This window comes from Podarcis bocagei, assembly GCF_964188305.1.
Source record: "Podarcis bocagei genome assembly, chromosome: 4".
In the NCBI taxonomy this organism is placed as follows: domain Eukaryota; kingdom Metazoa; phylum Chordata; class Lepidosauria; order Squamata; family Lacertidae; genus Podarcis; species Podarcis bocagei.
Window position 1 is genome coordinate 48,319,051 of NC_138128.1, and position 26,294 is coordinate 48,345,344.

The window sequence follows — 26,294 nt, forward strand, 5'->3', positions numbered from 1 at the left end:
AGAAGCCAAGCAAAGCGGCATCTGGTATAACTCTACTTCATATGAGTTATTGTAGCTTGATCTAAACTACAGGATAGATTGAGACTCGGGGATCTTTTTACAAGTTTCAGAAGGAGAGGTGTCTATCATAAACTGACTTTCTGCAGACCATGAATAATCAGCCAGCTAATAGCAACCGTGCCTGCCATTATTTTCCAGGTAGGGGCAGACAGATATCAGAAGGCTTCTGAAAGCCAATGTAGTCCAGTGGGCAAAGCGCTGGCTCTCAGCTTCTGTGCCACAAGACTCATTTTGTGGCATTTGGCAATTGCCCTCCTCCCAACCTGCCCTGTTTTGTGTATACAGTGGTACCTCTGGTTACGTACTTAATTCGTTCCGGAGGTCCGTTCTTAACCTGAAACTGTTCTTAACCTGAAGCACCACTTTAGCTAATGGGGCCTCCCGCTGCTGCTGTGCCGCCGGAACACGATTTCTGTTCTCATCCTGAAGCCAAGTTCTTAACCCAAGGTACTATTTCTGGGTTAGCGGAGTCTGTAACCTGAAGCGTATGTAACCTGAAGTGTATGTAACCTGAGGTACCACTGTATTAGCTGCTTAGAGCCCAGAAGCTCTGAGGAGTGCTTCTGGTTCTGATGGTGGAGGAGGGTGAGGCTGCATAATAAGCAATAAATGACTAAAGGTTCCCAGGACCCTTAAACTGTTACACTTCCCAGGTTCCTTTGGGGGGCGGGGAGCCATATGTCAGATGTTCTTTAAATGTGTGGTGTTGATGTGCCCATTAACATAGGAAATGTAATATCTGGGCTTCCTCCAGAGTGGGGCTGAGAGAGCTAACCAGGAGTTATTGGGGGTAGAGATCCATGTAGGGATGCGGGTGGCGCTATGGTCTAAACCACTGAGCCTCTTGGGCTTGCTGATCAGAAAGTTGGTGGTTCGAATCCCCACGACAGGGTGAGCTCCCTTTGCTCTGTCCCAGCTCCTGCCAACCTAGCAGTTTGAAAGCACACCAGTGCACGTAGATAAGTAGGTTACAGTTGCGGCAGGAAGGTAAATGGTGTTTCTGTGCGCTCTGGTTTCCATCACGGTGTTCCATTGTGCCAGTAGCGGTTTAGTCATGCTGGCCACATGACCAGGAAAGCTGTCTGTGGACAAATGCTGCCCCCCTTGGCCTGAAAGCAAGATGAGTGCCACAATTCCATAGTCACCTTTGACTGGACTTAACCCTCCAGGGATCCTTTACCTTTAGAGATCCATGTATTAATAATGGATCCTCTTTCTAACTCGAGTTGATAGGCAATGTCTGAAGCAACACAGTGGTCCCCCCCCAAAAAAAATTGGATAATAATTGGAAGTTTTCCTCCATGAAGCAGATTAGTCATAATACTCAGCTCACTTCTATGGCCCTTGAATGTGCCATATAATTATTTGGGCAATCAGGGTACTCAGGAAACATCTAGTTCTCATGGTCTACATGCACTGGCATCATCTTCACACAGTGCTCCTTCCCATTCAACCAATAGAAAGGGATGAATGCTAGACCTGCAGTGTAGACTGGATTCCAGGTGTTGTGGGCAGGGTCTCTGGTCTCTTAAAGGTATGCTTCTGATTGTTTGCTACAGCATAGAGCTAGGAGCATCAGTATGGATATCAGCCATGAGAACTGTGCAAACACAACTTCTTCAGTGCTTTTCTTCTAGGGAAAACTGTGCCGGTGCTGCGTACCCTTGAGTACCTCCAGGAAGCACTGGTCTTCTTGAGTCTGAGGGTTGTATCCAATGTTACTCTTTGTCATTTTTAAAATCTTCTGCTGTGTCACAGCTAAAATACTGCTGGAAATTTTTGTTTTGTTTTGTGTGATTGTTCCAGCTGGGCAATAGTGTGATGAGGCTGCAGTTTTCTGAGCGCACTTGGCACTCACTTGTGCCAAGGGAGACGAACTGCTGCCCACCAGTGGCATGTCCATTTGTCATTTATAATATGTTTAGTGTCTTGGTATTGCATCCCAAACAAGTGGCGGGGAGGGAACCTGAGTTCTGGGGAGTCCTCAATCCATTTAGCAGATGGAAGGTTTCTCTGGGCCCTTTTCATCCTTATCACACTGACACTCTTTTGAATGGCATGTGCTCCAGACTGAGATGCATTATTCTGATGTGGAAGAGAGCGTATTTATAATAAAGGGAGCAAACCATCACTCTAGCACAGGCTGAATTAGAGCCAAAGGGAAGGAATAATAGAACTGTTTTTCTCCTGCATTTTATTTCCAATCTTTTCCTTAGGCTCAGCAAAATACATTTACTGTGAAACGGTTAACTGTTCAGCTCACACTAATGGACAGCTATATTACCTGAGCTTTGAATTGAATTGAAGCCTCCTCAATCCTGTCTGCTACTTTGGAAAGATGTACTGTGCTCTGTGGGCAGCGGGGGCAGGTGTTATTTAACCATATCGTCCTGCTTCTGCTGGGAAAGGTTTCATAGATGCTGTTGGAAAGGGATTCCTAGGTGCTCTGCCATCACAGTGAACGATATTGAGAACTTGTACTCTCTCCATTGGAGGAGTTAGACAGAAATGCTCAAAACAGTGTCTATGAACAAAACTCAGTACAGTCATACCTTGGATCCCAAACGCCTTGCAAGTTGAACATTTTGCCTCTCAAACGCCGCAAACCCAGAAGTGACTGTTCCGGTTTGCGAACGTCTGATGCGGCTTCTGCTGCAGCCAATTGGAAGCTGTGACTTGGTTTCCAAATGTTTTGGAAGTCGAACGAACTTCCGGAACGGATTCCATTCGACTTCTGAGGTACCACTGTATATGTGATTGAAGTCAGTGATGTGTAGTATGCCCATTTGTATGCATTTTCCAGGGTTTGAATTCTCCTGGTCAAATGTGTAGATTTTAACTGAAGGAAGGAGAAACATGTTGTGTGGGCATAATTAGTGCCTGTGTGTTACAGGGCAATGCCAGCAGGCCATAGAAAGAAACGGGGAGCAGCGAAGTTGAGAGAAATCCCATTTGCTGTTCCACTAAACCCTACCTGGATATCTCCTGAGATCCTTGTCTTTGGCAGACACCATTTTCATGATTGGAAAGCTTTAGCTTCAATCTTCTGATTGACTATGTTGTGTTGCATGGCATTGTGAAATCATTTTGCTATACAATCCTTGATTGGCAGGGTTAATGTTTGTTTGTTTTTTAAAAAGCTTCTCCAACAGCGTTTAATGTTTAATCTGGCTGGCAGTAAACAGCAGCTTAATAGCAATGAAAGAGGTGATGAAGGGGGAGGGTTCAGGGGCAATTTGGTATCCATTAAAGCTCAATTTTCATGCCTGAAACATTTACCTGTAAACATTTGGTACAGCCATAATATTTAGCTTTATAGGGCTATACAAGAAACATCTCACTTAAAAAACAGACACACATAAATTTTGCTGCATTGTATATCTAGTTTCTGGTAATCCGAGTTTAGAAACACTGAAAAGGTGAGGGTCACATACAGTCAGTTAGTAGTAACTGAAAAACCTTATTAGTTTTACCACATTTTAAAGAAGTTGCTACTATGATAGGTGTTTGCTCTTATTGAGAATTTGCAGTTCTTTAAATATATCTGGCATCAAACCCCATTGCTAAGTTACTTCTCCCCATTTGTCTTTTAAAACAGTCTTCTGCCCTTAATATTTTTCTTCCTATTATGCGTGCATTTATATGCCAAGATCAAGTTGCTAGTTGAATATGAACAAATTCAAAAATCATAAACTAGGAAGTCAAAACTTTGTTATTTATATTTATGTGGTGTCAATGTTTAAGTTTCGTTGGTTGTTACTTTTATTGTCATTATCTAATTTTTGATTTCTTTTTATTGCTGTATATTGTTTTTGTTTTGTTTTTCTGTTTTGTTGTTGTTCTAATGTATCAATAAAATCTATGTAAAAAAATCATAAAGTAGCTTTCTAGTTTTTAATACAATGTACTTAGATTAGTTTTATGAGGGAATTTGGAAGGAAAAATGGCTGTTACTATTATGGCAAAATAAAGCCCAGACATGTAAGCAGAGGAGCCTCATGTTGCTCTAACTAAGGCCTTCACACTATGCAGAGGGAGTTGCAGCTCCCAAGACAGCTAGTAATCAGGGATTGCAAGGCTGACCATATGCCTTGCTTTGTAGAGGACGGTCTTATTTTTGAAGAAGTCCAGTTTCAAGATAAATAACCACGAGAAGATAGAACAGAGATCTTGATATTGGCCAGTAGCAATGGATCCTAGACACAGCAGGCATATAGGTCACCTGGTCACAGTCTTCCCCACTATGATAAAATATAGCAGAGGCGGCGGCTTGCAAGGGCAACAACATTCGGGGAACAACATTGCGCACACGATGTTGCGATGTCCTGTCGTCATGTGCCTGACATCAGGGCACCAGGAGGAGCTGGGGGCGGAACCAAGTGCAGTGGTTGAATCGCTCAATGGCCAGTGGCTCCTTCTTCACCTCTTCTTGGTGCCACCACCGACAGGAGTCTGCTTCAACCCTCCTTCCCCTCCATGGCAGCAGGAGGAGGAGCCAGGTGCTGGAGGCATGCCACACTCAGCTCTGCACTTCAACCCTGTGCTTTTGGGACATTGTGGGGGAGCCCAGCCCGTAGGGGCTGTGTCCCTGAAATATACTGTCTTTTTGTTGAAATTACAGGAATTGTTTCTAAATATAAATTAGCATTCTTTCTCCCTCCCCCCTCTCGAATCTGTGTCCATTTTTTACCTCTTTCGTTGGTGATGTCTTTTCCCTTTTTTTGGCTGTTTAAATGACAAAAAGCCTGTGTAAAAAAGAAGAAGCTACCTTTCAATAGCTGTACCTGAGGCCCTAAACCAGGCATAGGCAAACTCGGCCCTCCAGATGTTTTGGGACTACAACTCCCATCATCCCTAGCTAACAGGACCAGTGGTCAGGGATGATGAGAATTGTAGTCCCAAAACATCCGGAGGGCCGAGTTTGCCTATGCCTGCAAACTTACTGCATAGTGTTTGTGATGCGGGGGTGCTTGTGATAGATTCTAGGGATTACTTCCTCTTTGGTAGCATTCATGTTGGCTTCTCAACACTGGGGCTGCAATGAACAAGTTAGGGCTAACCAGCCCCAATGGAATATTCATCCATCCCCCATCAACCAGCTTTCTTATCACCTGGAATAACAGGAACTCTAGGTTGGATCCAATAGTTCAAATAATCTTCTGCATGAGGTCCATAGTCTGCCCCTTTTCATAGGCACCCACCACTGCCCTTGGAATTAAATAAACATGCCAACTTCCTGATTAAACATTGCTTTCTCTTAATCCTTGTTCAAGTTGATTCTCAGTGCCATGACACAGACTCCATTTTTTAATGGAAAATATGTAGCAAGATAGAGAGTCATGGGATACTGATAATTTCACTTTTGTCTCTTCTTCTTCTTCTAAAAATAATGTGTTCCATGGATATGTGTAGCATAAATTGAAGTTCATAATGTTGAAATGGGACTGATTTTGAACACATGAATAACACTACTGGTGATACTGAAAATACTGAATTCCCACGTTCTGTTCTCTTATTACTTGTCTTCTCTGAGTGCAGTCTTCATGCTAGCATCCCAGCTGGACATTGTTCCATTGTACATGAGTGTTGCTAGTTACTAGCCTCTGAAAGTATTCTTCTGAGATCCTTGCATTGACAATGTCATGCACCCCAGAGCTAGTAAATTATTAAACTTCTTAAAATAAGAATCCGTATTAGTATTCTTCATTTGCTTTTAGTATCATGTTATTTTTAATGAATGCTTGAATCATTTTTTAAAATGAAGCCTCAGAGATTAAATTTGTTAACATTACTAAAGCACTTGGATGCAAGATGTGAATTAATAGTAAATAATTAATAAAAAATACAACAGCATTATGTTGCAAGCTATTATTGCTGTAAAATCTTTGCGTTATACATTCTCCGGCATGTTCATTAGTGATCTGAGCACGTATCTAATTCATGGTCCGTGGCTTCTCTAAGATAATACATATCTATGTCTCCTTAATTCCAGTGCACTATTGGGTAATATTGTGGATCAATTTCATGCATGAGGCTCATCTAAATAAATCTGAACCTTTAGCACACATATGGGCAACCTGTGGCCCTTGAAGACCTTAAGTGTGGCCTGCGTGGGCTTATACAAGGCAGATTCCTAAGTTCCTGCTTGTTTCCTGCTTGGCAGGGGGTTGGACTCGATGGCCCTTGTGGTCTCTTCCAACTCTATGATTCTATGATTCCTTTGTAGTTCTATGGTTCAATAATGCTTCTATGCAGGTTGCATGCCTTAGAAGGATTCCTTATTCAGTGGAATAAAGGCAGTGCTCTATGCACCCAAGAGGCTGGGTGTACAGAAATGAATTGGGAAATCTGCTAATTAGAAGCTCCATGTGGGCAGTAAAGCACATAAGCAGGTAGATATCATGTAGTGCACAGAGTCATCCACAGTGAATCCTGGAGGTTTATAAATCTGACTTTGAAAATGTCACCTGGACTCTGTTGCCTGGTCCACAGTAGAAAGAGACATCTGTGACCAGTAAGGGGGTTTTTTTTGGGGGGGGGACGACGACTCCATACCCTTTCCCAGAAACATAACTTTCTCCTCTACTGTTTCGGCAAGAGTAATATATTAATTTATGAAGTATGAAAAATGAGGTAGTTTTGCATTAACAAGGAAGGGAATGGTGCTTTGCAGTCAGCAGAATAATCAATCAATAATAACGAGTCAGCATGTTCTGATTTTTTTTAAAAAAAGAGGAGGAAGAAAATAATAGAATGGGTGGAGAACAGCTCAGCAAGAGAAGGAGGGAGGGAGGCAGTCAGTTCTTTGGCGGTATTACCAGAGTTGCCCTGGAGACCTTTGGAGGCTGGAATTAATATACCAGGGAGCAAATCTCCCCCCTCCCGCTGCCCCTAAGTATGATGCCATCAGGAACAAGACATCCCTTCTTCTAAATGCTTCCTTCCTTTGCATTTTTTGAGACTGAGCAGATCCTGTAGACAGCTTTCAAACGTTCACACAGTATTCAAAGTTATGCCACCTCGTTTTAAGCCTTTGACAATCCAACACCCTCCAAACATTTTCAGGTAGAACTCACAGAGCTTAAGCCTTTACAGACATTTTGGCAGGGACTGATGGATGTTGCGGTCCAAAACATTGGGAGGGTACCAGGTTGGCAAAGGCTGTAACACAGCATTAATCCGTACTCCTCTTTTATGCAATGTAAACGTGAAACAGCTGGATATTTTCTGGGTTTTTAAAAAATATAGAAAAAGAATTTCCCGCCCTTCATGTTTAGTTATAAATAATAGAAGTTTGATCACTGGCAGAGGAAGAGGGGGCGGGGGGGAGCGCACTGCCCCCGGCAGCGCGATCCCAGTGGGGTTCCATTTAGGCTGTCCCCCTGCCCATGCTGGGTACCCTGCCCCCGCAGGCAGCAAGCCCTGCCCCCAGGATGCGTGCGCCCCCAAGATGTGCGCCTTGCCCCTTTGGGTGGCGCGCCCCACCCCCGGGACACGCACCAGCCCTGCCCCCGCCTGCTCTCCGCCCCCGGTGCCGGAGCATGAAGCTCCTCCACTGAGTTCAATCATTCTGAAGCATCCAGCGTCTTAGAACAGAAGAATTGGGAGTCATCTAAGCAATATATTGGTGTGGTATTGTGGTAAGGGAATTGCACACTGGGGTTTGTAGTAAAAGACATGCAAAGGATCTCAGTGGCATAGGGAAGAAAGGGTGAGGTCGGTGTGTCTGCAGTGTAGCTTCAGTTTCAGTTCTATGTGAGTTCTTGGAATAAAGAAGCGTCAAGCATGTGTCTCTGGTGTTTGGGGATTTCTTATTTATATAACCATTAGGTGATCAGCAGTTTTTCATTCAGGAGGAAATGAAAAACTGCTGGTCACATTAATACAATGTGTGGAATTCAGCATAATAATGTGGTGTATGTGTGTGGGAGAGGGTGAACTGGATCATGCAACAAGACTTCCCCACTCTCCTCCCCCTCCTATCCCTAAACCTATTATGGGTTTTCCCCAACTTTCCTGGCCAGATTTAAGGAGAAAAGTCCCATGAGAAGACCTCATCCTGTACATGCAGGAACTTTGTTGAATCCCACCCATTGCTTTTAGACAATTCTCAGACATTCTGTTATTTTGAGGTTAATAAAAGAATAAAAGTGCCCCCCCCCCCCCGCAACTATCAGGTAATTTATATTTGGGAAAATTAAATTGGAATGATGTTGAAATGAATCAATAGATGTATCAATATAAAAAAAAAATTCCTTCCAGTAGCACCTTAGAGACCAACTAAATTTGTTATTTGTATGAGCTTTCATGTGCATGCACACTTCTTCAGATACAAGTCTATGTACATTATGGAATGCCATTCATTCAGGCTGGCCCAATATATTTTGCTGTCTGGCCACATAATGCCTCAAATTGGCCAAGTTATTTTAGTACCTAGGTGGAAAAAAAACCCCACAGATACATTTGGAGTAAATATGCAGGAATGGTAAATTAAATAAGTAAGAATTTTCTGTCCTTTCATGACCTGCAGAACCACTCTCTGCCTAATGGCAGTGCTGGCTGTGCTAAGCATAGTCTCATGGGGTACATTCTGATTAAAATTGAGTTAAAACCTCCTTTTTAAATCTGCAGTTAATTCACACTACTATTTCTATCGTGCTTTTTGTTAATGCTCAGAGCACTTTGTATATATTATCTCAGCATCCTTACATGAAATCTGTAAGGCAAGTCAATAGTATTGTTCCCAGATTGCCAATAGGCAAGTGAGACTGAGAGAGAATATATTTGGGATTGCAGTGAAACTCGCACAGGGGGACCATCTGCACATCTAAAGCCATCACAGACAACTTTAAACAGGCATGGCTTCCCCCAAAGAATCCCGGAAAGGGTAGTTTGTTACGGGTTTTTGCAATTGTAGGGAGATCCATAACTCTCCCCTCTCCCAGTGTTACAATTCCCAAAGGGGAAAGGGGGACTGATTGTCAAACCATTCTGGGAACTGTAGCTTTCTATGGGGAATAGGGACCGCCTAACAACCCTCAGCACCCTTACCAGGGGGCGGGGAGGCGACACGGCTGTTTAAAATGGTATGATATTGTTTTAAATATATAGAGAAGTCTATGTATCACTGTTTATGATTGATATGCATTGCAAATAAATAGATGCACTAAAGGATATGTGTACAAATCTGGGGAAAATGCCTTTGGAAATTCCACCTGCCATTGAACCCAATGGGTTTTGCCTAAATGCAATTTTGGCTTTAGGCATGATCCCTGGGGGACGCGGGTGGCGCTGTGGGTAAAACCTCAGTGCCTAGGACTTGCTGATCGTATGGTCGGCGGTTCGAATCCCCACGGTGGGGTGAGCTCCCGTCGTTCGGTCCCAGCTCCTGCCCACCTAGCAGTTCGAAAGCACTCTTAAGTGCAAGTAGATAAATAGGTACCACATTATAGCGGGAAGGTAAATGGCATTTCCGTGTGCTGCGCTGGTGTTGGCTCGCCAGCTGTAGCTTTGTCACGCTCTCCACGTGATCCGGAAGTGTCTTCGGACAGCACTGGCTCACGGCTATAGAGCGAAATGAGCACGTAACCCTAGAGTCGGACACGACTGGCCCGTACGGGCAGGGGTACCTTTACCTTTACCTATGATCCCTGGAATGTAAGCATTGTGCAAGTTGTGAGCTTACTGTATAGCAAAGATAGAGCTAAGGATAATAGCTGCCACTTAGCTGCACAACCAGCTCCTGGAAAGAGAAATAGGTTCCTCCCTCCCTCACAAATCATCATCACCATCAGTTAGTTTCTTTCCTCATAAAAGTGACCTTACATTAAACCCAAATAAAGCAAACACAATTGATAAAAGCTTTAAAACATCTACACAGATAAAAGTTAGGTCTTACAAATCTTGCTCCACTAAAAGTGACCTCAAATGCCTGGAACCCTTCAAATTAAGGCCCAAAGTCCTGGGTAAAGAGAAAAGTCTTTGCCTGGCACCTAAAACTAAATAGAGAATAGGACAGCGTTCCACAAACAGGAGGCACCAGTCCAGACCTCTCTATCTGGCCTCCAGGTCTCTCCACAAGCCACACCTCCTCCTCTGGCCACATCCCTCCCTGGCCATTCTCTGTGCCCTTCTCTAGAGTTTTGGCTTTGTTGGAATGTGTCCTTCTGATACAACAGCGCCTTTCTCTTGCCTGGGAAGTATGTTTGTGTTTTGTTTTGTTTGGAACAGCTCTGTCATGTTTGTGACTAGAATATAGCCTGCTGTACAAAGGTAAGAATCATGCCCACTTTTCTGTGCGTCTTATAAATAGGATTCTTCCCTCCCCCATCACTGTCATGTGACCCCTGGATGGTTGCCCATGGTAGAATATGTCCTTCAGGCTGAAAAACATTCCCCACTCGTGTTTTAGCTGGATACAACCCATTTATACTAGATGTTCTTCAAAAATAAATAAATTCTGGGTCTAGTGATGTGTCAATTGAGTTTTAAAGCCATAGTTAGGACCAATACTTGGGAGCCTTATGTGAGCCACAGATAAGAGGAAGAAGTCTTCACATTCTGTGATGCAAATAGTGGTTCCAAAATTGGTATTTGAATTTCTGCGTGGGTTGTGTAGTATATATCGTGTTTCACCTGCGGATTCATGAAGGTGGTAGAGATGCTGAATGAAAACAAGTGTAGGAAAAGTAGTTAAGCTAAATATTCCTTAAACCTGAAACATTCCCCATGTAGCATTGCCGTTAAGCAAGCTGTCTTGCTGTGTCTTGTTGCCTCCCCTTGTATCTTTGGCACTTGACATGTGTACTTTTCACTTTTAATTAGAAGACACCACAAGCATAAGAAGCATTTGCTTGTTAAATTTCAGGTGCCAGTGGAAATGGAAGCCATCCAAGAACAGCACATTTGACCTGACAAAGAGGGAGATGTGGTTATTGGGAAATTGTGGGTGGTTTTGTTTTTATTTTTAATGGTTTGCATGTCTGCCTGCTGTCAATTAGTAGCATTTTATGGTTTTTTAAAGTCTAGCAAAGGGGTGAAAAATCTAAAATCCACATTAGAGCAATACCTTTATGAAACTAACTAAAATATCAAAAAATAGTGTGCCAGCTTTTGAGTTTTCTGTAAGTTTTTTTATCAGACTAAATAGTAAAAGACAACGATGACCTTGAAGGGATAGTGTTGGCCGATGCTGAAGATTAAGATATATTTTCATCTGGTATTTATGGGACGTATGGATAATTACTGGGCAGAATGCAATATTACACAAGTGGACATCCACTTACACAATGGGACTTCACCCCCTCCTTGCTCCCTGGCAAATTTGCCTGGAGGGTCCCCAAATTGTTCAGAATTCATTGGGTCCAGCTGCAGGATGAGGGGAGGAAAATGAAGTCCCATTGTATGAGTGGAAGTCCTAATGCAGTGATGGTGTTGGGCACAACCATTTTCTTTCAGTGTTCATTCTTTCTTTCCTTCCATTGAAGCTTTTCATATTTGGTGTGCTTAGTGGGCAAACTCTGTTATATGTTTGCAGCAACATGTTCCTCTTAACCTTGAGGAGGAGATGATAAGATGAGCCTCCTTGGAATGGGGTCCCAGTATGGCAAGGGAGAACACACAACCTTTTTGCAGATCTTTTCTCCTTCAAAGCACAGAAGCGATTAAAACACCACCCATTTTTCTGGTACATTTTGTGATGACAGAATATAGAAAAAAAAATTCTGTGTGTAAAATAAGCTTTGTGCAAATTAGATGCATGAAACTTATAGAAATTCAGTTCTCTCTGCTCAGAGCAATGAGGTTCTTGGAAAGATTTGCTACACACACACACACACACACACACACACAGTTTCTATTACTCAGCCATTTTGACTTGCTTACTTCATAATCAGGCACTGAATGTTTTATGCACAAATGCTTTGCTCACAGTTGCACTGCAGCTTTTGTGCTCTTCCTCAGGACATGGCAAGAAGAGAGAGCTGGGAAGGATTTAAAAACAAAGAAATCGGGAACAGAGTGGTAATAATATGCATGCCGATGAGGTCCAAATCCTAGCTTTAGGATACAGTTTCCTATGTCGTGGGCTGAAATTTCAACTCAGTAGAGCAGGGTCAATATATTAACTGATATGTATGAAATTTCAGCAGTGGTGTAGCGTGGGGGGTGCGGGGGGGGGCGGCCACACCGGGCGCAACATCTGGGGGTTAGGGGGCGCAAATCCACGGGTTAGGGGGCGCAAATCCACGGGTTAGGGGGCGCAAATTACTTGCCTTGCCCCGGGTGCTGACAACCCACGCTACGTACTGAATTTCAGCTATAGCTGTATAATCCCTAGTTTAGTAAGATAAGACCTTTGGAGCAGGCATTTTCAAAAAAAAAGTTTTAATGAACCGCCCTACTGCCCTACCCTCCGCTGGGCTTCCCGGGTCCTGGAAAGTCAGCCTATGTAAATAAAATGAGACTAGGTTGAGTAGATTAGGCCTTGCCTTGCCTTCATCTTTTGCAGGGGAAAAAAAATATCAATGTGGGGGGCGGGGTGACAAGAAATTTTCCGTACCGGGTACCACCTGACCTTCCTACGCCTTTGCTCTGGAACAGCCTATTACTCATGCCTCATAACTGTGTAACTCAAGAAAGGCTTGCCCAAATTGCAAGATCCTGCAGAACTTTTGAACGCTTCTCTATTACAGCTTCCTTATCTTACATGACTGTGACAATTTATTCATTTTAGGTCTCATAATAGAATTGTACAGTGTATAGTGTGATGCAGTGTCTTTATTTAGAAGCTTGTAATGGCTGGTTTTTTAAGAGTGTTAAAGGGATGCATTGTACCAAATGGGTTTCAGGTTTCTTTGTTTTTTGCTGAGAATGCTATAGTTATGTTGACTGGAGCTAACTATTTACTCCAAAGTTTATTTCACTTCATTAAATAATCTTTTGTTTGGATGTCAAATTGATTAATTTGCCTCTATAAATCTTTGCCTCCACACACACACACACCAGTTCCTACGGTAATTGTGGAAGCTTGGCCAAGATCTCAGGATGGTATATGTGCATGGGAAAAACCTTGTATGCAACTGGAACTGACTGTATTACTTTAGAAATCTGAATGTAAACACACATTAAATGCAAAGTTTTATGTGTATCTCTAAAATAAAAAAAAGAAAGGACTTATGATTGAAAGCATAAGGAAGTGACAGAGACTGGAATTAGACTGGATTTGGCCACCTGGACACCAAACTGAAGCCTACTCAAGAGTCATGCTTTGTCATGTCTTGCCAAGACCTTTCTTTTGGCGTCTGCCAGGCACTGCAAGCACCAGGGTACCAGTTGGCAGACAGTTGGCAGACCCCATCACACATGTCCTTTTGTTGGCTTGGAATACATAGAGATCAGGAGCAGGGCAGAAAGTGCAATCCCTTTCCCCTCCATATAGGCTGGATTATTGCAATGCATTCTACATGGGGATAACTTTGAAGAGTCTGTAACAACTTCAGTTGGTTCAGAATACGGCTGCAAGTGTGTCTGTGAGTACTCACCCTTGGAATCATGCTACATCCTTCCAGCACCAGCTGTTGAATTATTTCCTGCCACAGTTCAAAGTGAATTGGGGTGATTGGCAGGTCTCTTCACCTCTGAGTCCATGTGATGACAATAACTCTCCAAGTCAATTAGGGCCCCCCGTAAAGCCACAATATAGCCCCATGTTTTCCTATACGATGTCACTATGTTTCTCTAGGTCTATGGACTTATTACTATTGTTGTTGCTATTATTATTTAAATAAAATTAATTTTGAGCTGCAAACTGGCTCAGAATATTTGGGAAATGTAAAAGCCATTGAATAACTGAGTTCTGATCCATGCAGTTGTTAAGGATGTGCCGATCACGCCAGTCTGTACTGGAACTGTTGTTGTTATGAGAGAGCGAGAGAGAGCGCGCACCTCCAGCATTCCTATTTTTCACCCTCATCTGGAAGTCCAGCTAATTCTACACCCATCACTGTGTAGCCAGCTTGGTGTCCTCCAGATGTTGGGACTACAACTCCCATCATCCCCAGCCAGCATGTGCTACATATTCACAACTTTCTCAGTAACCCTTCTGCCAAAACTGCAGAGATTGGGAAACAGGCAGTATTTACCACTTGTACCTAGAATATTTGAGTTCAAAGCAAAGTACATTTCTGTTGTTCCCCACAGACCTCAAAAGCAATTTTGCTTGTTAAAATAACTCTGTTTTGTAAGCAGAAATAGTTACAGTATTATAACGATGGTGGGTTTCCTCCTGTGTATTCTAGGAGTCCCAGCAGAGAAACACTTTGGGAATTCTGGTTCCATAATAGTACTTTTGTAGATTGAGTTCCTGGTCCAACAATTGCCAACACAGCAAAATAACTTCACTTGTACTAATAGCGCTATTAAATTACTTATGTGAATAAAATGGTGCATTGTACATTTCCTTAGCCTTCTTGGCCTTTTAAGGCTAAATATGCCACTACTTTCCCCCTTTACATGTTCAACATGTAAAATAAGCAATTGTGACAATCTCTGTGTGGTATCTTCCCCCCACCCCCAATCTCTATACTTATTTATGGTGGGGAGAAAATAGATGGAGGTTTTCTGTAACAAAATCTAGAGCCTTTCAGTGAAGCTGACTAGGCAGAGATACAGCAGAAATGAAGGGAAGTATTTATGCACCCAGTGCACAATTAAACTCTGGAAGTTGCTACTACAAGGTGGGGTGATGACAACTGTACCTACTTTGTTTTCAAAGGGGATTAGACAAATTTATAGAGTATAAAGCTATAGGTGGCAACTGATCATGATGGCTTTGTGGTCTTCTAGATTCAAAGGCAGCATGGCATGTGTTGCTCTGAGCTTTGACCTCACTTGGTAGTGGTTCACATCATAATATATCTGAGTACAGTAGAGGCCCATGCAAGTTGTGTTCAACATCAGCTTTCATACTGTAAACTTTTGCTTCCCAAACTCTGGTCATTAGAGTTTGAAAATAGTACCAGCCTTTGTATCTGGCACACATATTGAGAACAAAAGCAGCACAATGTTCCATTCTGGAGAGTTACACAAGCATCTTGCAGTAATGGTGTCTTTGAACTAACTGTTAGAGCTGATGGGGGGTTATGTTTTCCACATTTTTCATTGTACAGCTGAGTGTTTGCATCCCCAAAGGGATTTATTGCCAACTACATGAGAGAGATGAGAAGTTTGGGGGCGGGTGGAGTTTGGAGGATGGCAGAAAGCACAGAACTGTCAAGGAATGAACTCTACCTTGTTCCTAGCTTATAGCCTTGGGGCATACTCTTTAGCATAGAAGCTGAAAGGTGATGCTTTATTTCAGTGTTGCAAATTTTCACTCCTCCATTTTTGATCAAGAAGGTTGGTTTTAGAAACCTGTGCAAGGCAATGAAATATTGAGCTTGTACTTTGTTTTACAAACTACTAAGTAAAGGATAGGGTGCTATTTAATTTCCGTTGGGCGTCTGTCTTGTTCTTTCATTACTGTAGTGAAAGTCACCTTTAACACTTTAAGATTTGCATGGATTTTATGGGATTGCCTTGTAATGCTTGCCAAGGTATAAAAGCCGTATGGCTGAGGTACTTTTATAACACATGCTTCATAAACCCATATAAAGTGAGAAGAGTGCACTTCATCCTGTAAGACTGCATCATTATGTTCCAGAAAGATGATAATCTGGAGCTATATCTGCTAATTAAATCTGTTATTAATGTTAATTTCCAAGTAATAATCAGTCATGTTACAAGAAGTTGGAAGAGCAGGTCCAAGCCGGCTGGCCCTTTGGGGTAGAAAAACCCCACAGATTTTTCTGATAAAGGATTGAGGCCACTCAGAAGTTGGCAGTTTTGTAATCCCTCTTGGTCATTGGAATATTTACCTGAGATCTCAGATTAGAACAATTTGCAGAAAGGAATGTCATGAATCACAATGACCCTCTAGGCAGAATTTGAAAGGGAACAAGTTAGGCATGGGAAGTTTTAAAGCATATAATATAAACTCAATTATAGTGTTGAATTGGAATTGGGATGAGATAGAGTCCCACTCTTGGCAACTTTCTGGAGACCATTGCAAAAGGCTGATCCCTGATTGGCTATGACCAACCATGTGACCAGGAGAGGACAATTTCTGCCACTCTAAAGGCTTTAATTTGCCTTTGTGGCACAGTACATGGCTAAATCTGAAACATTTACACACACACACACACACACACACACACACACACACACACACTGTGGTCCAACCAGAGCTTTTTTTCAGTCAGAGCTCACTGTACCTCTCAGTCATTTTAAGAGAACAAGGGAGAAGTTCATGCTGAGTTCTGGCACCTCTTTTTCTAGAAAAAATAGCACTGGTTCCATTGTAATAGAATCTATTACTTGATTCCTGATTGGAAGAATGAAGCAGCCATAAAGGCTGGAAATCATGAGAAAAGAATGGCAACAGTTATGAATGGCCACGAAAAAGCTAGGATTAGAGGTGGGATTCACTTATGTCTAGGTAACTAGGTAACTAAGGCAACAGGGCTTCCACAGACTGGACATGTTAGGTAAATCCTGCCTGTTGTGTCCATGTATACACAGAGCCTGAAAACTGCAGGTACCAGATTGCTTCTGCAGAGCTAACCAACACATTGAGTCCGGGGCTGGGACTAGCAAGCACCATCCCTGTTCCCCTCCCAACATACTTTCAGAATGTCTGAAGGTTGTTCTAGCCTACAGAATTTCATTTAACCATCTTGAGTTTGAATTTAAGATAATTCCTGCGGTTGAAGACATGTCTTTTCAGCTAAGCACTCTTGCTTTGGAAAGCATGAATATGCGCTGCATACAGAACCCAATTAGGCCTGCTTTTTCCAGACATTTCTTCAGGTGCAGCTTTATTTTTCTGGTTGTTTTTTTAAAAAGATGTTTCAGGCACAGCATCTGTGTTCTGTTAATGACAATGGGCGGTTGTTTGTGCCAAGCAGAAGCGCTGTTCTTTAGCCCAGCGGTTATTCCAGCATCAGGATGGTTTTGCGGCTTTCTGCCTACAAAAATTAAACAGAGGCAGGCTAACCTGGGGAGCATATATTCAAAAAGCTGACAAACTGGCTGCCTGCAAGCAAGAGTTTAATGTCCTCTATTTATTCCTGGGAACAAAAGGCATTTATTTCTATCCTGTCTTCTTTATTCATTTTGTAAGATGCTTCTTGCTAATGTAACTCAGCAGTGATATTGTTACAGATATTGTACCTACAAAACTTCTTGGCGCCCATTGAAAGAGGAGGACTCAAGTAATTTGCTCTTGAAATTTATGTTTGGTGTTTTTTTTGTGGGGGAGGAAATTAATAAGGCACAAGGAATGGTAATATTGATAGAAATGTCCCTTTATGGTACAACATTACATTCACAGTCAAAAGGGCTTCATTCCTTCCTTTCTTTTGTCAAGAGATGCTGTTGTGTGGGCCAATAAGATTTTTAAGCATTTATGTTTGTAATCCACACTGAGAATGGGAAGGGGACTAGTGGTGATATAATTTTACAGTCTCTCTGTGTGTAATTTGCTGAGGCTGGGCAAGTGCAGCTGAATTTCAGTAGGCTGTGGGTGGAAGTGGCCTGTTTTCAGGCAGGTCTGTCAGACTCATTGCCCTTTGGCTGTACTGTGATAGGGATGGGGCCTCCCTATCTGATTCAGTTTCATGGCAAACTCGCCTCCCATCTGTAATACAGGGATAATAATATGGACTTGCCATATAATACAGGTTGTTTCAATAACTACAGCTAGATAACAGAAGAAGCAAAGACTGCAGCCCCATCTGCATTATGCATGTAAAGCATTGTGATACCACTTGAAACAATCATGGCTGCCCCCACAGAATTCTGGGAAGTGTAGTTTGTTAAAGGTGCTGATAGTTGTTTGGATACCCCTGTTCCCTTCACAGTTCTCAAAGTCTCCTGGAAAGAGGAGCTGAACTGGGGCTCTGCGAGGAGAAAGAGAGGGCATGGCTTGCTAAATGCAGTCATGACAGGGGTGAGATTCAAACTAGGGGTTCAGTCTCTATAGTCAATTCCAGATGAGCTGTTTCTTAAGCATTTGTCCTGATTAATTTGCAATGGATTCAAATGATAAGAAAGGAGTTTCTGACTAAACATTATGAAGAACTTTCTGACAGTAAGAGTTGGTTGACGATGGGAAGGGCTGTCTTGGAAGGTGGTTGGCTCCCCTTCATGGGATATGTTTAAATAGAGGTTGGGTGCCCATCTGTCAGGGACTCCTAAGCTGGGATTCCTGCAGAGTAGATGACCCAGGGGATTCCTTCCAACTCTGCAATTCTACGATCCTATGAAATCTACTTTAACTGCACAACTTGAACTTGCCTTGTGTGGTTGAATCCCACCCACAAAACAGTGACAGTTTGGAAGCAGCCTTAGTCAATATGCTATAATGGAGGGTATGGATTAACAAGCACCTGTCAGTCACAATACTTGGCTTGTGGGTTGCATCTGGTCAAAGGGTATAAGCATGATAGGTCTTCTTATTTGTTTTGCCTTCTCAGTTATGAAAATTGTATCTGAGAGAGGACCTCACAGAGAGGTTTTTATGCACACACAAAAGTGGAGGGAAACTTAAAGAGATACATTAATTTTGGACCCAGCATGACCACTTATAGGCAGGCTATACCATAATAAGTGAACAATCAGTCTATTCTTTTATTGTGGAAATGTACACCTGAGCAAACATGAAAATCATCTGGATTCTTTCAAGAAGTGAACATTAAAATGGGCATGAAGTGAGAAATTCGCTTTGCATCATGGCAGATGAAGATAATGGACTTTATGGAACTTGCCGAACTGACCGGGAGACTCCAAGACCAGAGAGAAGAGACAGTGGAAGAAGACTGGAAGAAGTTTAAGAAATATTTGAAAAAATATGTTAATATTTAAACCTTAGAATAGCTTTGGAAGTGGATATAGGCTGTAGGGTTTAAAATAGTATTATTTGTATGTGATAAAATGTGAAGTTATTTTAAGTGTGATTAAAAAAAAAGATGGTTAGAAATTATGATATATGTAAACTGCTAAAGATGAAATAAAATGAAAATCAGATAGGTGGGACTTGGGGAAGCCCCCTTAATGTTTAGATAAATAAGGATATGACAAGAATTTGTTCGTATTGTTTGTCTTTTCTGTTTGTGTTTTTTATTTGTGTTATAAAATGAATATTTTTTTTGGAAAAAAAAGAGAAATTCACTTTACATCAAATGCAAACATCTTGTTGGAGGCAGTTTGCATCAGAATGCCAGTTGCTGGGAATCACAAGTGGAAAGAGTGCTGTTGCACTCAGGTGCTGCTTCCAGGCTTCCCATAGGAATCTGGTTGGCAACTATGAAAAGAGGATGCTGAACTAGAGTGACCTTTCACCTGATCCAGCAGGACTCTTCTTACGTTAATTAACATATCCCACAAATTCAAATTCAAAAGAAGAAGAAGAAAAGCGATAAAAACCATGAATTCTAGAAACATGCACTTCAAAACTATGCCTTAAAGCAAGTAAATGTTTTAAGATTCTAGCAAGAATCACCTATGGGTGATTCCTGTTTTGACTGGATTTTCTTGCTCCACTGGAATTGCATCCAGGTATCTGGCATCGCAGTCTAGACTGTGCCCTTGCAAATCCTTCACAGAACAATTTCTGCAGCCAGGATGCAGAAAGGAAAGGGAAACCTTATTCCCTTCAAGTTCATTTTGCAGCACTTCCCCCCCGAAATAATGTACTTTATATCCATCTGTAATGGACAGAGAAAAACAATATATAACAAAATGTTCCAGAAAGTAGCAAGGTGAACTATAATTTCCTCTTTAATAAAGGGCTGCCATTTAATCTAATATTATAGAAAATGATTAGATCTTAAAAGGCTATAAATTATATTTGACAACTCTCTGGTGTTCCTTATGGCAATTATAAATGGCGGTCCTGGGCATTGCCAGAGAAGCTGGTGTTTGTTTATTGGCTGCTAATGAAAAGAGATTAATCTAAATCACGAATGGGGTGGATCCTTTGCTGAAGACACATAATAAGAAGAGGTAGTTTTGCCCTTTGACAAATGTAAAGTGTTATTTTCCACATATATCTATTTTTTATTATGATGATTATTTTGGTTCACATATTATTATTTTGGAGGGGGTTGCTGTGGAAAGGGTTAAATGTTATTAAATAGGGAGATAGGCTCTCACTGCACAGTCTTTTTCTTTCCATGAGCTTTTCCATCTTTGCTTTACTGAAGCTGATACCGTTTTGATTTTCTTGTGTGAACCAAAGCTGGAAAGGCTCCCTGCTGATTTGTATAATCCAAGCCAAACTGATATCGGTTTCAGTAAACCAAAGATGTTGGGGATTTTGCTCATCATCTGTCATGTCTGGGATCAGATTACCAGAAAAAATGGATACAGCTACGCTTCACGCTCATTCTCCTAGTTGTGCTCAGATGCCTGGGACTCTTATACATATTCAGGCCAAGCTTAATAGATTAGATTTCTATTTTATAGCTCCTTCCTTGAATGAAGCCACAAGCAGACCCCTGTTCCTCCTTCCAGGACCCCCCCTTTCTCTGCTAGTCTGTTGTAGGTTCTGGAGTGGACTAGTCTGTGATGAACCCTGGGCATTCTGAAATCAAGGAATTGCTGTTCCACAAATCTTATAGGAAGATTATATTGGGATCAGGCTGAAGACATTGATCAGTTCAATCAGGAACTGAACCAGTGAGTGAAATGTGGTAGAGGTCACTTGTTTTGTGTATGTGTGTGTAAAGCAGCTAATTGGGAATAGCTCAGAAAGCAAACTGAAGTGTCCCATATTGTCTACTCCTCAATAGGGATGGGCAAATCTTTCAGTTTTGATTTCTCTCCATTGCTCATTTCCCCAATACAGTGGTACCTCAGGTTACAAACACCTTGGGTTACAAACACTTTGGGTTACAGACTCCGCTAAACCAGAAGTAGTACCTTGGGTTAATAACTTTACCTCAGGATGAGAACAGAAATCGTGCACCGGAGACATGGCCGCAGCAGGAGGCCCCATTAGCTAAAGTGGTACCTCAGGTTAAGAACGGTTTCAGGTTAAGAATGGACCTCTGGAATGAATTAAGTTTGTAACCAGAGGTAATAATAATAATAATAATTTATTATTTATACCCCGCCCATCTGGCTGGGCTTCCCCAGCCACTCTGGGCGGCTTCCAAAAGAATATTAAAATACTATAATACATCAAACATTAAAAGCTTCCCGAAAGAGGGCTGCCTTCAGATGCCTTCTAAAAGCCTGGTAGTTGTTGTTCTCTTTGACATCTGGTGGGAGGGTGTTCCACAGGGAAGGCGCCACTACCGAGAAGGCCTTCTGCTTGGTTCCCTGTAACTTGGCTTCTCGCAGTGAGGGAACCGCCAGAAGGCCCTCGGTGCTGGACCTCAGTGTCCGGGTAGAACGATGGGGGTGGAGACGCTCCTTCAGATACCACTGTATTAAGTTCACTTCTCCAGATATCTGCACCAGTTCACTTTTTTTTTTTTAGAAGTCCGTATGAAAATTCATCAGGTACTAATTTCTTCTAATATGCACAAATCTGTATGCAACTGTGCCTAATATATAAAGTTTTGTGAAGCAGTTTTCCTGAATATAGTGCATTTTTGTACGTTATTTTCATGAATATATGCATGCTTTACCTCAGTATATGCATTTTTGTACACATAACCAGGCTGCAGAACTGCATTGCAAAATTCAGAGAAGTGCAAATTTTGATGGATGGCTGCATTTCAGTTTGTGTATTGTTCCTGAAAGTGTGAATTGGGGAGTTTTGCCTTTAAATCTGAACTGAAGTAAATTCCTCCCCTTTCCTACTCCCATTTACTTGTTCTAGATTAGTGAAAGCTATGCAAGTGAGAATATGGGCTAGATCACACCCTTTTATTATGCAAATTCCTTGGTAACTCTTTTGAGGGTTACTAGTTGTTACAGGATGATGTGGGAGGTAAAGCTCATCAGAACCTTATTTCCCTTTTCAACTCAAGGAAGGGGGAAAGCTAGATATTTATACATGAAGGGTAATTAGTGGTATTTTTTAAACAGAGATAAGGAGCCAGTTTGGGGATGCGAGAATGGAACTACAGCTGGAGACAAGAATGCAGAAAGCTGGGCTGTGGTAGACTAGAGGGTATCTCTGAGAATCTGATTTGTGGCAGTGGATTTATTGATTGTAGGAATGTTTAACTTCTGCAAACACTGTGAGCTATATTTGCCAATAAACCCATATATTAATGCCAAAAAAAAAAGAGAGATTGCAGTGATCTCTCCATGCAAAGGAAGCCAAACTCAGCTGTGCTCTGTATCTGGAAAGTCTGATCACTTGGGAAAGTGGAGATTGTACAAGGAATATGCTCACTTTGCAGAGCTACCAGAGAAAACTTTTTTCTTGGTTACTCTTCAGACATGAGTCCTATGTGGTTGCTGCTAGTTGCAATTATTAAGGATATGGGGAGACAGAGCCCTTCCGTGCCCCCCATTCAGAGTTACAGCAAACAACTTGGTTTGCAGGAAACATCCAGGGAAAGCACATCTTCCCTCAGGATATTATGGAAAGATGAGAACTTTGCTCACATGTTTCCCACATCTTCACTGACTATGGAGGCTCAGGAAGATGATCATGCTTCTGGCCCTTTCCAAACCTCCACATGTTCAGTGGATTGTCTGGGCAGAGCCAGTGTTTGCAGAAGTTAAAGTACATAAGCTAGGCATATGTGATCCGGGACTTGGTCTTCTGAAAAGTCTTCAGCTGCACAGAGAGAGCCTAGTCCCATACAACTTGTTTGCCTAAAGTATTTTTGCAAGTCTTTGGCTGAATACACGGAGGTAGGGAGCAGAAACAGTGAGCGCCATCACATTCTCCCAGTCAACCTTTTAATCTGAATGTGTGGAGTCCCCTAGAGATACAGCTGGCACAAGTTCCTTTAAGCAGAGTTTCCTGACAAAGCAGCTGCAAAGGGAGATATGCCACACACATTTAAACTATAGGGACTGCAAGTCCCCAAATAGCACAACCAGTGCTGTAAGGCTGCAATCCTATTCCCACCTACCTGGGAAGAAGGCCTATTGAAGCAAAAAGTGAGTCAACAATGAATCATTGGGAAATTTGGATACCCATCTGGTGTACTCTATAATTAAGACCCTTAACCTCTTTATCCAAGCTTTGAACAAGAGGAAATCTTTAATCTATAACATTCTTCACTTGATAACCTTTAGTGAGTGGCAAATCTGTTTCCCCAGAGAATCTTTGTTTTAAAAGTAGCATCCTTCTGAAATGTTTTGCTTTGTGGCAATCTTCCATTCTCTTTCATCTAGTCTGCAGATGTAAGCAAATGTTAGTAATGTGAGCTACAGATATCTTTCTTATCCTCTGGATATGAATAAATAGATCAGGAAACAAAGTTAGTCCCAAACAGAAGCTTTCTTGAATCCTGAAAAGGTGATTTAGTTTCCCCCCCAAATAGGGATTAGAGGTGACAACCTTTTTCTCTTTTATTGTGCAATATGGAAGTCCTTTGGGAAGCAAAAAGAAATAAAGGCTTATTTCCATGGTATACTGAGCTTTTGTCACAGCGGCCCTAGAGATGATAGAGGTGATAATTCCTATTGAGCTAAGTTTTTGCTGAAGTGAGGCTTTGAGATTCTCAAAGCTGATTTTTAGTGCCAAGCTGAAATGCTGCTAGCCTGATCTTACACTCTGAAGCAACAGCAGGTCTCCACAGACAAAACTGCTTGTGTGCTACGATTCCAGTTGAACACAAAAAGTACATAATCTGGCACTGGGAAATAAAATTCAGCTTCCTGCAAATTTCAGCTATCAAAAACAAAAAAGGGGAATGTGTCTGAAAATATATGCATGAAAGCTGATCATTCTAATTTAATGGATAGTTGTTCTTATCGCTTGAAAGACCGTGTGAGCAAGGAGTTGCTGAATAAGATAAGAGGTGGAGCTTAGTCACCTACATAGCTCCTTGCTCCTCACCATGACTATGAAAACTGGAATAAATTATGCAAAATAGGAAATATTGCAGAATAGATCATGCAAAATAAGGCATTATGTAAATTTTCCCTTCTGTGAAATTTATACCAGCCATAGAATAATGCTTTTCTTGTTGCAGAATTTTGGCACATGCGATAAAAATCGGTGACTGTGGAATATTGTACAGACCATTGCAACCGTTTAGAGTTAGCTGAAGGGGTCACCTTGACCCTTGTCACTGTGTCTGCCTAATGAAAGTGGTGAATTCCTAGGTAGAATGCTTTCCCTTTTTTGCTATCACCAGTATAAATAATTAGCTGATCTAAGAACAAGCTAGTTTGTTTAGTTTCTGAAATTTATTACTTCCCAGAGCATAAACAGAGTAAAAGCATCCGATCATTGCTGCTGCCCAAATGCCCAGGAAAAGAAAAGTTTATTTGTCTGGCATCAAAATGATGACAGAGTTGGTGCTACATGGGCCTTTCAGGGAAGAGCAGTCCATGGATGGAAGCTACTACTCTATGGAGCTCCTTTGGTGCTGGTGCACAGAGTAGTTTGTCAGATGACAATCTCAGGGTCCATGCAGGTTTGCATGAGGAGAGGTCATGTCGTGAAGAATATCCTTGTACAAGCCAAGAGATGTCAGTGTCAATTGTGCTACCACAAAGGGCTTGCCAAAGGAACTAAGTTTGGAATAAAACATTTTAGTATACAGTATAAGGCCTTATATATAGTCGGTTGTCAAATTTGATATTGACACTATTATCACTTCAGATGCAGAGTTCAACATTTGAGTGTGGAATATGAAAATCATTCACTGGGCAAAATGTTTAAACCAGGAGTGGGGTGCATCTTTCAGCCTGAGGGCCACATTACCTCACAGAGAACCTTCTGGTGGCCACATGCAGATGATGGGCAGAGCCAGAGACAAAAGTGGGCAGGGCAATGGATGTGACTCTTGCCTTTGTACAGTTCTACCCATGCAAAAGCCATAGGGTCTATACATCCACCCACCCCTCTCCACCATTCATTCAAGCAAGAGTTCAATGCTGCATTAAAACTAGGCAATGTAACTATATACAGTGGTAAAGGTAAAGGTAAAGGGACTCCTGACCATTAGGTCCAGTTGTGGCCGACTCTGGGGTTGCGGCGCTCATCTCGCTTTATTGGCCGAGGGAGCTGGTGTACAGCTTCTGGGTCATGTGGCCAGCATGACTAAGCCACTTCTGGTGAACCAGAGCAGCGCACAGAAACGCCGTTTACCTTCTCGCCAGAGTGGTACCTATTTATTTACTTGCACTGGCATACTTTCGAACTGCTAGGTTGGCAGGAGCAGGGACCAAGCAACGGGAGCTCACCCTGTCACGGGGATTTGAACCACCAACTCTCTGATCAGCAAGTCCTAGGCTCTTTGGTTTAACCCATAGCGCCACCTGTGTCCCAATATGCAGTGGTACCTCAGTCCTGTTTACGAACGATTTGGTTTACAAACTCCGCAAAACTGGAAGTAGTGTCCTGGTTTGAGAACTTTACCTCCTTCTAAGAAAAGAATCCGAATGGTGGGAGGGCACCAGTGGCGGGAGGCCTCATTAGGGAAAGCGCACCTCGGTTTAAGAATGGTTGCGGTTTAAGAATGGACTTCCGGAATGGATTAAGTTCGTAAACCAAGGTACCACTGTAGGAACAATTCTTAGATGTAATGTAACTATATAGGGGCAATTCTTATCACATGATAATAATCTCAAGTTAGTATCAGATATGTAGTTAAGCCTATTCCCACCTTTATCTTGTATTGTCTTTTCTTTCTTTTTATATAGATAATGCTCTTGAGTGATCCTGAGATTGAAAGTAGCATACTCATCAGTAACGACGAAGGCGCCACCTATCAAAAATATCGGCTCAGCTTCTACATCCAGAGCCTGCTGTTCCATCCTAAGCAAGAGGACTGGATTCTAGCATACAGCCTTGACCAAAAGGTACATTGCTCATGATATATCTTTGCCTCGTTTCAGATGCAATGCTACACCAGTGTTTAGTGCTACATGCACTAGAAGCTGTAAGCCTTAGGCGTAAGTGCTCTCTCTTCTCTGGTATGATAGGAAGCATTTAAATTGTGAATTGGAGTCCAGCAACACCTCACCAGCCCCAGCTAGCATGACCAATGGTT

The 26,294-nt window shown here is 42.1% G+C and overlaps 1 protein-coding gene across 1 annotated transcript in view; it reads left to right on the forward strand.

Moving 5' to 3' along the window:
- Window positions 1-26,294, forward strand: part of SORCS3 (sortilin related VPS10 domain containing receptor 3) — a 403,927-nt gene that overhangs the window by 200,232 nt on the left and 177,401 nt on the right. The window contains exon 4 of the mRNA XM_081191998.1: window positions 25,945-26,103. Within this exon, the coding sequence (XP_081048124.1) occupies window positions 25,945-26,103 (159 nt within the window). The remainder of the gene's footprint in view (window positions 1-25,944; window positions 26,104-26,294) is intronic.